Source organism: Scyliorhinus canicula, chromosome 9, assembly GCF_902713615.1.
Source record: "Scyliorhinus canicula chromosome 9, sScyCan1.1, whole genome shotgun sequence".
Classification (NCBI taxonomy): Eukaryota; Metazoa; Chordata; class Chondrichthyes; order Carcharhiniformes; family Scyliorhinidae; genus Scyliorhinus; species Scyliorhinus canicula.
In genome coordinates this window covers 139,088,200-139,103,929 of record NC_052154.1, presented here as the reverse complement: position 1 = coordinate 139,103,929, position 15,730 = coordinate 139,088,200, and the positions used below count along the sequence as shown (strand labels likewise).

Here is a 15,730-nt window from a genome sequence, read left to right as displayed (position 1 = left end):
ACTATCCAGGACAAAGCAGCTTGCTTGATTGCTATGCCTCCCACAAACATTCACTCCCTCCACCACTGAAGCATAATAGCATCAGTGTGTACCATCTACAAGATGCACTACAGGAACTTACCTTAGACAGCACCTTCCAAACCTACGACTGTTTGGAAAAGGGGAAAAACACATGGGAACACTACCTGGAACTTTGCCTCCAAGCCATTCATTGTCCTGACTAGGAAATATATCACTGTTGCTTCACTGTCACTGGGTCAAAATTCTGGAACTCCCTCTCTAACAGCACTGTGGGTTTACCTACACCACATGCACTGCTGTGGTTCAAGAGGGCAGCTCACCATACCTTCTCAAGGGCAATTCGGGATGGGCAATAGTTGCTGGCCCAGCCAGTGAAGCCTGCATCCCTTGACTGGATGAATTATTTTTGACCCTATTAACCCCAGCTGAAATCTGCCAATAGCATGGAGCAGAGACTTAACCTGAAACCTTTCTGCTCCGTAAAGCTTAGTACTTACCCTGCATTCACTCATTAAAATGTTGAAATACCTTAGGTATCTGAAATGTGATGACATTTTCCACTTTATGTTGTTCCAGGGACCAAGCTACATGTCCACAGAATACAATACTAAGTATAAACTGAAACCACTGGATTTGCCAGGTTTGTTATCTTAAAGTACTTTTAAAACATGGAGATTTACCATTTGTCCTTGTGGCGGATGCAAAAACGAGTGTGCTGCAGAGAGAAAACATGGACTCAGTGGGCCTTTGGATGTAATTGTCAATTTTGTTGCCTGGCCAATATCCTGGACCACCTGCTAGATTTTACATTTAATTAATTTCAGTTAATCAGTAAAAAGCTGCTTCAAAAGAAACTTTAAAGAATTTGGACTGTTTTAAAAAAAAATTGTGCTAGGTATTAGGTAAGGCAAGTAAAGCATTAATTGATCCTCATGACACCCATTTCAGGACAGAGGGAAATAGAACTGGTCATGGGTGTAATGTCCCATATCCAATCTGTACTCACCGTCATATCAGTAAAGAGCATTGCACACATCAGGGGCAGTCACTTAAAACAGCTGGAGTTCCATTTTAGGGTATACAAGACCCATTTGAACCAGTACCTGTCATTTCCCAGGTGTTCCTGGTTTTTCCTTTGGGAAGCCCCTGTTTGCATATTTGGGGTCATAGTGACTATTTTAACCTCCTTTAAAGACTGGTTTGGAGTAAGCAATGCAATTACCAGGCCTGGTTTGCCCAGGAACTTTCAGCAGTTGCTGCTGCCCAGGCTGGGCAGTGCTGGTGGTAATGTACCACAAAACATCCCAATTTCCACCTCATTGTTTTTTATTGTGTCCCTTTCTGTTCTGTATGATTATTTCTACAAAAGTTGATTCCTTTTAATACTTTTAATATGTGATATTTTCCACCTTTCAGAGTGCACAGGTGAATATGTGGACATTCAGGTGGTCTGGAATGTAAAGTACCAGGCCTAAAGAGTAACTGTTAGTCTGTTTCACACTATCTGACTCACAGCACATGGAAGGAAGTAGATGTTAGTTCATAGAAGATACAGATAGCGGGCATCTTAATTGGATACTTCAAGATTTGTTATACAGATCAATCATACTTTTCCAAACCAATTAATAATCTTTGGGTTATTAGTCCTTGACCAATGGTATTTGTATGTATACATCTGAATTGGCAGTGGAAGCAGATTCGATAGTAATGTTCCAAAGTGAATTGGATATGTACTTGAAAAGGAAAAAAATCATGTTGGCTATGGAAGAAGAACATAGGAATGGAATTAATTGAATATCTCTTTCCAAGAGTCAGCACTGACACTAAGGCTCAAATAGTCTCCTTCTGTGCTTTGAGGATCTATGATTATAAATAAAAACATGCAGATTTCCCATCAAATTTCCCTTCCAATATCTCAAACCTCTAGCACTCAGACCTGGACCAAAGTTGAAACCACCAACAACTTGCATTTATATTGCATCTTTCATGTAATTAAATACCCCAAATCACTTCACAGGAGCATTATGGAGTTAAATTTGGCACCGAACCACATACGCCGATTTTAGGGTCGATGAGTTTGAAGAAGCATCTTAAGGTGGATAGAGAGATAGGAGAGTTTTAAGGAGCAAATTGCATAGCTAAGGCCCTCGGCAGCTGAAAGCATGGCAATCAATGAAGGAGCATTTCAAATCGGGGATTCTCAAGAAGCCAGGATTAGAGAAGCGTAGATATTTTGGAGGGTTGTGGGGCTAGAGAAGATTGCAGAAATAGTGAATGGGCTCACATGGTGAGATTTGAATACAAGGATCAAAATTTTCAAAATGGGAACCAATGTAGGTCAACGGACACAGGAATGATGGTTGACCTCCCAGATTTGATGTAAATTAGGACATCGACAGGAGAGTTTTGGATGACCTCAAGTTTACGGCGGAAATCAGCCATGAGTGTTTTGAAATGACCAATTCTGGAGGTAACAGAGGTTCAGCAGCAGATAAGTTGGGGAAAGTTAGGAAATGTTACGTGGGTAGAAGTACCGAAGCTGAGGACATCCATCACAGCTTCCGAAATCAGATCGGCCTTCCTGAAAGTGAACCCTCGGAAGGCGACGGGCCTGGACGGGATCCCTGGTCGTGCACTCAGAGCCTGCGCAGACCAGCTGCCAGAGGTGTTTTGCGAACATCTTTAACCTGCCCCTACTCCACTCCAAGGTCCCCTCCTGCTTCAAGAAGACCACCATCGTACCAGTGCCAAAGAAGAACCAGGCAACGTGCCTCAATGACTACCGTCCGGTGGCCCTGACTTCAGTCATAATGAACTGCTTTGAGAGGTTGCTCATGAAGCGCATCACCTCCATACTCCCAGAACACCTTGATCCACTGCAATTTGCATACCTCCGCAACCGGTCCACAGCAGACACCATTTCCCTGGCCCTACACTCATCCCTAGAGCATCTCGACAACAAGGACTCCTACATCAGACTCCTATTTATTGACTACAGCTCCGCCTTCAATACCATAATCCCAGCCAAGCTCATATCAAAGCTCCGAAACCTAGGACTTGGCTCCTCACTCTGCAACTGGACCCTCGATTTTCTGACCAACAGACCACAATCAGTAAGAATGAACAACACCTCCTCCACAATAGTCCTCAACACCGGGCCCCCGCAAGGCTGCATACTTAGCCCCTGTACACAAATGACTGCGTGGCAAAATTTAGTTCCAACTCCATCTACAAATTTGCTGACGATACAACTATAGTGAGCTGGTCATTGACTTCAGGAAGCAAAGTACTGTACACACCCCTATCAGCATCAATGGGGCCGAGGTGGAGATGGTTAGCAGTTTCAAATTCCTAGGGGTGCACATCTCCAAAAGTCTGTCCTGGTCCACCCACGTCGACGCTACAACCAAGAAAGAACAACAGCGCCTATACTTCCTCAGGAAACTAAGGAAATTCGGCATGTCCACATTAACTCTTACCAACTTTTACAGATGCGCCATAGAAAGCATCCGATCTGGCTGCATCAGAGTCTGGTATGACAACTGCTCGGCCCAAGACCGCAAGAAACTTCAGAGAGTCGTGAACACTGCCCAGTCCATCACACAAACCTGCCTCCCATTCATTGACTCCATCTACACCTCCCGCTGCCTGGGAAAAGTGGGCAGCATAATCAAAGACCCCTCCCACCCCGCTTACTCACTCTCCCAACTTCTTCCATCGGGCAGGAGATACAGAAGTCTGAGAACACGCATGAACAGACTCAGAAACAGCTTCTTCCCCACTGTCACCAGACTCCTAAATGACCCTCTTATGGACTGACCTCTTTAACACTACACCCCTGTATGCTTCATCCGATGCCGGTATGTAGTTACATTGAATACCTTGTGTTGCCCTATATTTTATTTTCTTTTATTCCCTTTTCTTTCCATGTACTTAATGATCTGTTGAACTGCTCGTAGAAAAATACTTTTCACTGTACCTTGGTACAATAAACAAATCCAATCCAATCCAATCCATGTGGTTGGAAACTTATCTGGTGGTCAAATATGGCACCAAGGTTATGAACAGTCTGCTTTGGTCTCAGATAGTCAGTTACCAGGGTGACGATGGATGGAATTGATAGCTAGGAAATATAATTTGTAGAGGAATGAAAGACAATGGCGTTGGTCTTTCCAATATTTAATTTGAGAAAATTTTTGCTCATCGAGTACTAGTGTTGGATAAACAGTCTGATATTTTAGCAACACATGGACATGCATACATATGAACATATGAAATAGGAGCTAAAGTATGCCATTTAGATCCTTGAGCCTGCTCTGCCATTCAATAAGATCATAGCAATCTGTTTGTGTTTTGAATTCCACATTCCCATCTACTCCTGAAGACTCCCTTGCCAAACTAGCACAGTGGTTAGCACTGTTGCTTCACAGAGCCAGGGTCCCAGGTTCGATTCCCAGCTTGGGTCACTGTCCGTGCGGGGTCTGCATGTTCTCCCCGTGTCTGCGTGGGTTTCCTCCGGGTGATTCGGTTTCCACCCACAAGTCCTGAAAGACGTGCTGTTTGATAATTTGGACATTCTGAATTCTCCCTGAGTGTATCCGAACAGACGCCGGAGTGTGGCGGGGGGATTTTCACAGTAAATTCAATGCAGTGTTAATGTAAGCCTATTTGTCATAATAAAGATTATTAATTAAAAAGATTATTAAAATTAAGAAACTATCAACTCTGCCTTAAAGATATTCAATAATCCCCGCCTCCACTGCCCTGTGAGGCAGTGAGTTCCAAAGTTGCACAAGCCCCTAGAGAAAAAATTCTCCTCGTCTCTGTCCTAACAGGTTGACCCTAAATTTTAAAACAGCACCCCTGAGTTCTGGACTTACCCACAAGTGGAAACATCCTTTCCTTGTCCATCTTGCCAAGACCATTCAGGATTAAATATAAGTCAATCAATTCACCCTCACTCTTCTAAATGAGAGTGGAAAGAAGCCCAGCCTGTCCAATCCATCCTAGAGGGTGGCACGGTAACACAGTGGTGAGCATTGTTCCTTCACAGGATCCCAGGTTTGATTCCCGGCTCGGGTCACATTCTGTGCGGAGTTTGCATGTTCTCCCTGTGTCTGCGAGGGTTTCCTTCGGGTGCTCCGGTTTCCTCCCACAAGTCCCAAAAGACAGGCTGTTAGTTAATTTGGACATTCTGAATTCTCCCTTTGTGTACCCGAACAGGCGGTGGAATGTGGCGACTCGGGGCTTTTCACAGTAACTTCATTGCAATATTAATGTGAGCCTACTTGTGACAAATAGATTATTATTATTATTATTATGTTGTGCTCACCCGAGGAAGGAGCAGTGCTCCGAAAGCTTGTGTTTGAAACAAACCTGTTGGACTTTAACCTGGTGTTGTAAGACTTCTTACTGTGCTCACCCCAGTCCAACGCCGGCATCTCCACATTATTAGGAGTTGAACGAGATGTTGGTGAAGTAAAAGATAGGTGTCATCAGCCTACTTGTGAAACCTGTTGCAGTATTTTTGGGGTGTTGTCACTGAGATGTAGCATGTAGCTAAGAAATAGGAGACGGTGAAGGGAGATACCAGAGTTAACAATGCAGGACGAGGAAGAGGAACCATTGCATGCGATGCTCTGGATTATTAGATCAGTAAGAATGGAACCAGATGAGAGTAGTCTGACCCGACTGGATGACAATGAGTGATGTTGAAGGAGGGCCGCATGGTTAATCATGTTAAAGACTACAGGAAGGAGTGAATTTACCTTTCTCACCGTCGGGTAGGATGTCATTTGTGACTTTGCTGGAACCTTTCCAGTACTGTCTCAGGTGGGGGAAACCTGAATGGTGGGATTCTGGGAAAGATGGGCATGGATTTAGGAGGCATCAATACATTCAGTAATGTTGAAGAGTAAAGGGAAACTGGAAATTATGTGGTAGTTTGCAATGGTGTTGAGGCCAAGCGTTGGTTGTGGGTAAGTAACAAAATAAATTTGGCACCCGTTCACTGCTGCACAATGCTGTTATCTGAAAGCTCAACGATAAACTGAGTGGTCGAGTGATCATTATTGGCATACGGGATTTTCTTTGTCTTAGCAAATGTAATCAAATAACTGACTGAATGAAATAAATCTTTATGATGTTACTACATTTCTGACTGCAGCAGTTTTTTCCACAAAATGTGTCAGAGGTCATGTTATAATATGCAAACAAGGCAAAGAGCTGTTATGAAATGTAATAATTCGAAATTTCATTTAATTTCTCTAGTCCACTTTGAAATATATGCAAATATTGTACTTACGCTAGAAAATCAATCACTTAGCCAAACTTCACAGTAGATAGAGGCTGTATGCCATTTCAATAGTAAAGTTTTCAGAGATGAATATTCAATTTCCAAATGTGTTACTGAAGGTCAATGTAAAATATGTTTATATTCCGACAGCTTGTGATCCAAGTATGAAATTATATTTGGCCACTCTATTTATAGTAATAAATTGGATCTGAATACATGCATAATTCAATTCCCATTTGCAGATTCAGGTTGAATAGAGTTTCTTCTGATTCCTCCAGAAGCTTAAATTGTTAAGGCATTGAAAGGCTGAGTTACTTAGATGACGCTTATCCCAGGTTGAGTCCCTGGTCATGGCTGATTGAATTGACCTCAATCCAGATGGAGGTTGGGGCAATGTAATTGGTCATGAGCACCCTAGTTTAGGTGTTGGATGGGTGGCCAGCGCTCCTACTTATTAGGGAGCAACCTGACCTCTAGTTGCTGGCCCGCCTTAATGTATTAGCCAGGCCAGGGAGTGTCAATTGTCTACTGGGAGGCAGAGGCAGGCTCTGAAGCTTAACATCCACAGCTGCTCACTTACTTAAGGAGGGCGATGGATAGAATAGAAACTTCACTGCTTTTCCCTTGCCAGCTCAAAAATCATTCTTCACAAGATAGTTCCAGTGAGAAAGGACTTTTGTCCCAACTTATAATCGTAGGCAGTTTATAGCACACTTGGCCCATCGTGTCTGCGCTGGCCAACCAATCTAATCCCACTTTTCAGCATTTGGTTTGTAGCCCTCCAAGTTCCGGTACTTGCGGTGTACATTTCCAATGCGTTGCGGGTTTCTGCCTGTACTACTCTTTCAGGCAGTGAGTCCCAGAACCCTACAATACTCTGGGTGAAAATTATATTTCCTCATCCCCCTCTAATATTTCTACCAATCACTTTCAATCTTTGCTGTTTGGTCTCTGACCTCTCTACTAAAGTAAATAGGTCCAGCCACTCTATCCAGGTTCCTCACAATTTTGTACATCTCAATCAACTCTTCCCCCAGACTACTCTGTTCCAATTAGAACAACCCAAGCCTGTCCAATTGTTCATCAGAGCTGCATATTTCCAGTCCCGGCAATATACTCATAAATCTCCTCCGTCCCCTCTCCAGCGTAATTACATCCTTTCTGTAATGTGGTGACCAGAAGTGCACAAAGTTTTTAAAAAATGTATTTATTCCAAACATATTCAAAAGTACAAAAACATAAATAAATCAGAGAACATTCTCCACATCTCATGGTTCAGTTTTGTACAAGTTTTCCTTCTTTTCACCCCTTGATGCACTATCAATTACCACAAAGACGAGAGTAGTGGAATAATCGAGGCTTTATTGAGCAAAGATGTTGTACCTCCTGTAGCTGGAACCAGAATGGCTGCAGTACTGGCGAGCACACACATTTATACGCCGCCTACTGGGATGAGCCGGCAGGCAGGGATTTACCCATGTACCTCTACTATACGGGCCTTACCATAATACATGTAATACTACTTAGTGGTGACTACCACAACCCCCTCCCCTCCCTGCGACAAACAATTCCTCAAACATGGTCTTGTACAGTCCCCACTGTGTTTCAAAGCCCTCCGCTGATCCCCTCAGTTTGAACTTAATTTTCTCCAGCCAGAGTAAGTCGTACAAGTCCCCAAACCAGGCCGCCACCCCTGGCGGTGTTATCGACCGCCATTGCTGCAAAATCCTTCGCCGGGCAACAAGAGAGGCGAAAGCCTCAACATCGGCCTTCCTCCCCTCCATCAGCTCAGACATTCCGATATCCCACAAACGCCACCATAGGGTCTGGCCCGACCTCCACAATCTTTGATAGCGTCCCAAACACCGCCTCCCAGTATCTCTCCAACATCTCACAGCCCCAGAACATATGCGCGTGATTTGCTGGCCCTCGCTCACACTTCTCACACTCATCTGCCACACCCTGAAAGAACCCACTCATCCTCACCCAAGTCATGTGCACCCTATGTACCACCTTAAACTGTATCAAACTCATTCTCGCAAACAAAGAGGCCAAGTTCACTCTATGCATCGCCTAACTCCACATTCTTCTTCCTATCTTCCACCGTAACTCCTCCTCCTATTTCTCATTAATCCTCATCTCCTGTGTTCCTTCCTGCTCCCCAGCTCCCCCAGCCACCAGTATATGCACCCAATTCTACCTTCTCCTTCATCGTCCGGGAGTAGCATCCGCTCCAATAAGGTAGATTTCGGTAGCTTGGGAAACCCTCTCCATACCCTGCGAAGAAGACCCAAGGAGTTTGAGTAAAGGCAAGCAACCAGCAGAGGGCAGCAGAGCAGAGCTACTGATCAGCTGTTCTGGGGAAATTTGCATACGTGCAGTGCGGTCAGCCTAAGTTGAAGGTGAACCTGCGAAGAAGACCCAAGGAGTTTGAGTAAAGGCAAGCAACCAGCAGAGGGCAGCAGAGCAGAGCTACTGATCAGCTGTTCTGGGGAAATTTGCATACGTGCAGTGCGGTCAGCCTAAGTTGAAGGTGAACCTGCGAAGAAGACCCAAGGAGTTTGAGTAAAGGCAAGCAACCAGCAGAGGGCAGCAGAGCAGAGCTACTGATCAGCTGTTCTGGGGAAATTTGCATACGTGCAGTGCGGTCAGCCTAAGTTGAAGGTGAACCTGCGAAGAAGACCCAAGGAGTTTGAGTAAAGGCAAGCAACCAGCAGAGGGCAGCAGAGCAGAGCTACTGATCAGCTGTTCTGGGGAAATTTGCATACGTGCAGTGCGGTCAGCCTAAGTTGAAGGTGAACCTGCGAAGAAGACCCAAGGAGTTTGAGTAAAGGCAAGCAACCAGCAGAGGGCAGCAGAGCAGAGCTACTGATCAGCTGTTCTGGGGAAATTTGCATACGTGCAGTGCGGTTAGCCTAAGTTGAAGGTGGTTTGTGGAGGGGCTGTTGGCAAGTGACAGTTAAACCCGAAACACTTTGTGAGTGTTTCCCACCCTACCTCCTCCTCTAACCAACCCCCCCACCCCACGGTGGTTGGGAAGCGGGAGCAGGGGCCTGTCGTGAAGGTGAGTGAGTGCCTTTAAATTTGCTTACCTTTCAGCGGGATCAGGGTTTGAGGTAATATCAGGTAAGCTCTTCCTTTCTTTTTCTTTTTCTTGTTTTTTTTTTAATCTAGAGGGGATGTCAGGGAAGGCAGTACAATGCTCCTCCTGCAGAATGTTTGAGGTGAGGGACGCCGTCAGTGTCCCTGCTGATTTCATCTGTGGGAAGTGCACCCAACTCCAGCTCCTCAAAAACCGTGTTAGGGACCTGGAGCTTGAGCTGGATGAACTTCGGATCATTCGGGAGGCAGAGGGGGTCATAGATAGGAGCTTCAGGGAAGTAGTTACACCAAAGACTGGAGATAGATGGGTAACTGTAAGAGGGACTGGGAAGAAGCAGTCAGTGCAGGGACCCCCTGCGGTCGTTCCCCTGAGTAACAAGTATACCGTTTTGGATACTTGTGGGGGGGACGACTTACCAGGGGTAAGCCATGGGGTACGGGCCTCTGGCACGGAGTCTGTCCCTGTTGCTCAGAAGGGAAGGGGGGAAAGGAGTAGAACATTAGTAATTGGGGACTCAATAGTCAGGGGCACAGATAGGAGATTTTGTGGGAGCGAGAGAGACTCACGTTTGGTATGTTGCCTCCCAGGTGCAAGGGTAAGTGATGTCTCGGATCGTGTTTTCCGGGTCCTTAAGGGGGAGGGGGAGCAGCCCCAAGTCGTAGTCCACATTGGCACTAACGACATAGGTAGGAAAGGGGACAAGGATGTCAGGCAGGCCTTTAGGGAGCTAGGATGGAAGCTCAGAGCGAGAACAAACAGAGTTGTTATCTCTGGGTTGTTGCCCGTGCCACGTGATAGTGAGATGAGGAATAGGGAGAGAGAGCAATTAAACACGTGGCTACAGGGATGGTGCAGGCGGGAGGGATTCAGATTTCTGGATAACTGGGGCTCTTTCTGGGGAAGGTGGGACCTCTATAGACAGGATGGTCTACATCTGAACCTGAGGGGCACCAATATCCTGGGGGGGAGATTTGTTAGTACTCTTTGGGGGGGTTTAAACTAATTCAGCAGGGGCATGGGAACCTGGATTGTAGTTTTGGGGTACGGGAGATTGAGAGTAGAGAGGTCAGGAGCACAGTTTTGACTTCGCAGGAGGGCGGCAGTGTTCAGGTCTGTGGTTTGAAGTGTGTCTATTTCAATGCCAGGAGTATACGAAATAAGGTAGGGGAACTGGCAGCATGGGTTGGTACCTGGGACTTCGATGTTGTGGCCATTTCAGAGACATGGATAGAGCAGGGACAGGAATGGTTGTTGCAGGTTCCGGGGTTTAGGTGCTTTAGTAAGGTCAGAGAAGGGGGCAAAAGAGGGGGAGGTGTGGCGCTGCTAGTCAAGGACAGTATTACGGTGGTAGAAAGGATGCAAGATGGGGACTCTTCTTCCGAGGTAGTATGGGCTGAGGTTAGAAACAGGAAAGGAGAGGTCACCCTGTTGGGAGTTTTCTATAGGCCACCTAATAGTTCTAGGGATGTAGAGGAAAGGATGGCGAAGATGATTCTGGAAAAGAGCGAAAGTAACAGGGTAGTTGTTATGGGAGACTTTAACTTTCCAAATATTGACTGGAAAAGATATAGTTCGAGTACATTAGATGGGTCGTTCTTTGTACAATGTGTGCAGGAGGGTTTTCTGACACAATATGTTGACAGGCCAACAAGAGGTGAGGCCACTTTGGATTTGGTTTTGGGTAATGAACCAGGCCAGGTGTTAGATCTGGAGGTAGGTGAACACTTTGGAGACAGTGACCACAATTCGGTGACCTTTACGTTAGTGATGGAAAGGGATAAGTATACCCCGCAGAGCAAGAGTTATAGCTGGGGGAAGGGCAATTATGATGCCATTAGACATGACTTAGGATGTGTTGGTTGGAGAAGTAGGCTGCAAGGGTTGGGCACACTGGATATGTGGAGCTTGTTCAAGGAACAGCTATTGCATGTTCTTGATAAGTACGTACCAGTCAGGCAGGGAGGAAGGGGTCGAGCGAGGGAACCGTGGTTTACCAAAGAAGTGGAATCTCTTGTTAAGAGGAAGAAGGAGGCCTATGTGAAGATGAGGCGTGAAGTTTCAGTTGGGGCGCTTGATAGTTACAAGGAAGCGAGGAAGGATCTAAAGAGAGAGCTGAGACGAGCAAGGAGGGGACATGAGAAGTCTTTGGCAGGTAGGATCAAGGAAAACCCAAAAGCTTTCTATAGGTATGTCAGGAATAAAAGAATGACTAGGGTAAGAGTAGGGCCAGTCAAGGACAGTGGTGGGAAGTTGTGTGTGGAGGCTGAGGAGATAAGCGAGATACTAAATGAATACTTTTCGTCAGTATTCACTCAAGAAAAAGATAATATTGTGGAGGAGAATGCTGAGACCCAGGCTATTAGAATAGATGGCATTGAGGTGCGTAGGGAAGAAGTGTTGGCAATTCTGGACAAGGTGAAAATAGATAAGTCCCCGGGGCCGGATGGGATTTATCCTAGGATTCTCTGGGAAGCCAGGGAAGAGATTGCTGAGCCTTTGGCTTTGATTTTTAGGTCATCATTGGCTACAGGAATAGTGCCAGAGGACTGGAGGATAGCAAATGTGGTCCCTTTGTTCAAGAAGGGGAGTAGAGATAACCCCGGTAACTATAGGCCGGTGAGCCTAACGTCTGTGGTGGGTAAAGTCTTGGAGAGGATTATAAAAGATACGATTTATAATCATCTAGATAGGAATAATATGATTAGGGATAGTCAGCATGGTTTTGTGAAGGGTAGGTCATGCCTCACAAACCTTATCGAGTTCTTTGAGAAGGTGACTGAACAGGTAGACGAGGGTAGAGCAGTTGATGTGGTGTATATGGATTTCAGTAAAGCGTTTGATAAGGTTCCCCACGGTCGGCTATTGCAGAAAATACGGAGGCTGGGGATTGAGGGTGATTTAGAGATGTGGATCAGAAATTGGCTAGTTGAAAGAAGACAGAGAGTGGTAGTTGATGGGAAATGTTCAGAATGGAGTTCAGTTACGAGTGGCGTACCACAAGGATCTGTTCTGGGGCCGTTGCTGTTTGTCATTTTTATAAATGACCTAGAGGAGGGCGCAGAAGGATGGGTGAGTAAATTTGCAGACGACACTAAAGTCGGTGGAGTTGTAGACAGTGCGGAAGGATGTTGCAGGTTACAGAGGGACATAGATAAGCTGCAGAGCTGGGCTGCGAGGTGGCAAATGGAGTTTAATGTGGAGAAGTGTGAGGTGATTCACTTTGGAAAGAATAACAGGAATGCGGAATATTTGGCTAATGGTAAAATTCTTGGTAGTGTGGATGAGCAGAGGGATCTCGGTGTCCATGTACATAGATCCCTGAAAGTTGCCACCCAGGTTGATAGGGTTGTGAAGAAGGCCTATGGTGTGTTGGCCTTTATTGGTAGAGGGATTGAGTTCCGGAGCCATGAGGTCATGATGCAGCTGTACCAAACTCTGGTACGGCCGCATTTGGAGTATTGCGTACAGTTCTGGTCGCCTCATTATAGGAAGGACGTGGAAGCTTTGGAACGGGTGCAGAGGAGATTTACCAGGATGTTGCCTGGTATGGAGGGAAAATCTTATGAGGAAAGGCTAATGGACTTGAGGTTGTTTTCGTTAGAGAGAAGAAGGTTAAGAGGTGACTTAATAGAGGCATACAAAATGATCAGAGGGTTAGATAGGGTGGACAGCGAGAGCCTTCTCCCGCGGATGGAGGTGGCTAGCACGAGGGGACATAGCCTTAAATTGAGGGGTAATAGATATAGGACAGAGGTCAGAGGTGGGTTTTTTACGCAAAGAGTGGTGAGGCCGTGGAATGCCCTACCTGCAACAGTAGTGAACTCGCCAACATTGAGGGCATTTAAAAATTTATTGGATAAGCATATGGATGATAAGGGCATAGTGTAGGTTAGATGGCCTTTAGTTTTTTTTTTTCCATGTCGGTGCAACATCGAGGGCCGAAGGGCCTGTACTGCGCTGTATCGTTCTATGTTCTATGTTCAAAGTCTCTCACTGGCATATACCTGAATTCATTTCCCTTCTGAAGCTCAACCCTCTCCCACAACTCTTCTAGACTTACAAACCTCTCCTCCAGCATATAGATCCCTCTCCCTCAGCAGTCCCACCTCTCTCCACCTCCTATAGATGCTATCTGATTCCCCGGCTTAAACCCGTGGTTCTCACACAGTGGTGTTAACACCAACATCTTCTGCATCCTAAAGTGTCTCCCCAACTGGTTCCACACCCTTATCATGGACTGTACAACTGAGCTCTCTGTATACCTCCTCAGTGTCAGTGGTAGCACCGCCATTACTGTGCCCCTCAGACTGGACCCCCTACAAGACCCCTCTTCCATTCTGACCCATTCTGACCCTTCTCCTTCCCACCACCGCCTCACCTTCTCCACATTCACTGCCCAGTAATAGTGCAGATTCGGTAACGCCACTCCCCGTTCTACCTCTGCCCCTGTAGCGGGCCCTCTTCACCATAGTAACCTCCCCACCCATATAAACTCCGAAATCGCTGCATCAAGTTTCCGGAAAAAGGCCTTCGGATTGAAGATCGGGAGGGTCTAGACTAGGAATAGAAACCTTGGGAGAATGTTCATTTTTACCACCTGGACCCTCACTGCCAGTGTAGGTATAACATATCTCAACTCCTAAAGTGCTCCTTTACCTCCTCCACCAGCTTCGATAGGTTCCATTTGTGCATCGTCGACCATTCCTCTGTCACCTAAACCCCCAACTACCTAAACCTATCCCTGGCTACCCTAAATGGCAACCCACCTAAATTGGCTCCCCGATCTGCCTCATTCACCAGAAACACATAGGGCGGGATTCTCCCATAGTGTTGACGCCGATGCAAAATTTGTGGACTTTCACCGCAGCAAAACCGGCACCACACCTGGACCGATTCTGCGCCATGTGGAGCACAATTGATTCTAATGAGAATCGGTGCCAGCTTCAAAAGTTCCATGATTGACACTCAGGAGGCTGAGAAGCTGCTGCCACATTTACATATACTGCACTCCCCACATCCCAGCCAAGAAGGTGGCAGCAAGGTGAGCAGCACCCGGTGCTGAGCTGGAGATCCTCCTGGACACAATGCAGGAGAGGCGCTTGACTCTGTACTCTGGCCGTTTGTCGTGCCTGGGACAGATGGCAGAGGCGGTCAGTGCCATGGGCAACATAGTCTGGACCGGCCAGCAGTGCCAGAAGAAACTGCACAACATCCTCAGGTGGCCAGGGTGAGGCGGCAGTGCTATGTCCCTGGCACTAATCCCCATCCCATATACTCGCTACTCCATCCCCCCTAACTTGGAGGGTGGCCGAATCCCACTCTGCATCACATACCGGTACCCATACCGGCCGCCATGATCGGGTGACCTGGCCGCTGAGGTCACCAGCTCCCCACCCTCTGGGCTGCATGAGTTTGGCTGTCTAACACTGTGGTTTTCTGTCATCCCCCCCCCTCCCCCACCGCAGGAAAAGGCCACGAATAAGCATTGGGAACGGGAGGAGACAGGAGGGGGACTGCGGTCTCAGCATGGCTGAGCAGAGGGCCCTGAATGTGGTCAGTGGCCCGGAAGAAATGTCTCCGAGATGGAGCTCGGCCGCTGGCGAGGAAGTGAGACCCCGCTTAGTTGCGGTTCCCAATGACACATGTGTCAATCCACTACCCGACACCATTCTCATCCCACATTACCCTCACCCCAACACCATCCTCATCCCCACATCACCCTCACTCCCACACCACCCTCACTCCCACACCACCCTCCCCCTACACCACCCCACCCCTTCACCCTGCACCATCCCCACACCACCACTTCCCAACCTCACTACACACCCACCCCTACTCCACCCCTGGCCCATCGTCTAATCATGTGCCTTGTCTTGTCTCTTACAGGACCTGCTGGAGGTGGGATGAGTCCATCAGGTGTCTTCCGCCTCCAGCCAGTGCCATCGCAGGACCCGCCCCATGAGCCAAGCACCAACGCTGGAAGCAGCTCGGCAACCAGCCCTTCGCCCGAGACTCAGGAGACCCCGGAGCTTGAGTTAGAGGATGACAGTGATTTTCGGTCACAGTTATCTCCAACACCCTACACTCACCTTGGTTGGGCATGTTAGTGAAGAGGCTCCTGGGACAATCTATAGTGTTCATCACATAGCTGTTCGGGTACAGCAGGTGGAAGTAGGAGAACATGAGGGGGCGCACGGTCGGAGGGCAGGCCGACCCGAGGAAGTGGCTGCCGTCCAGACAAGTTTTGAGCTTCTGGAGCAGACAGTCCTATCTGAAGTTGAGATGCAGTCGCAGAGCCAGAGACTACATGA

The 15,730-nt window shown here is 47.0% G+C and overlaps 1 protein-coding gene across 5 annotated transcripts in view; it reads left to right on the top strand.

The window, feature by feature from the left end:
* ppp1r32 (protein phosphatase 1, regulatory subunit 32) overlaps positions 1-15,730 on the top strand; it is a 282,513-nt gene that overhangs the window by 87,448 nt on the left and 179,335 nt on the right. For all 5 annotated transcript variants that reach the window (XM_038807694.1, XM_038807697.1, XM_038807698.1 and 2 more), the window contains exon 7: positions 598-661. In XM_038807694.1, the coding sequence (XP_038663622.1) occupies positions 598-661 (64 nt within the window). The remainder of the gene's footprint in view (positions 1-597; positions 662-15,730) is intronic.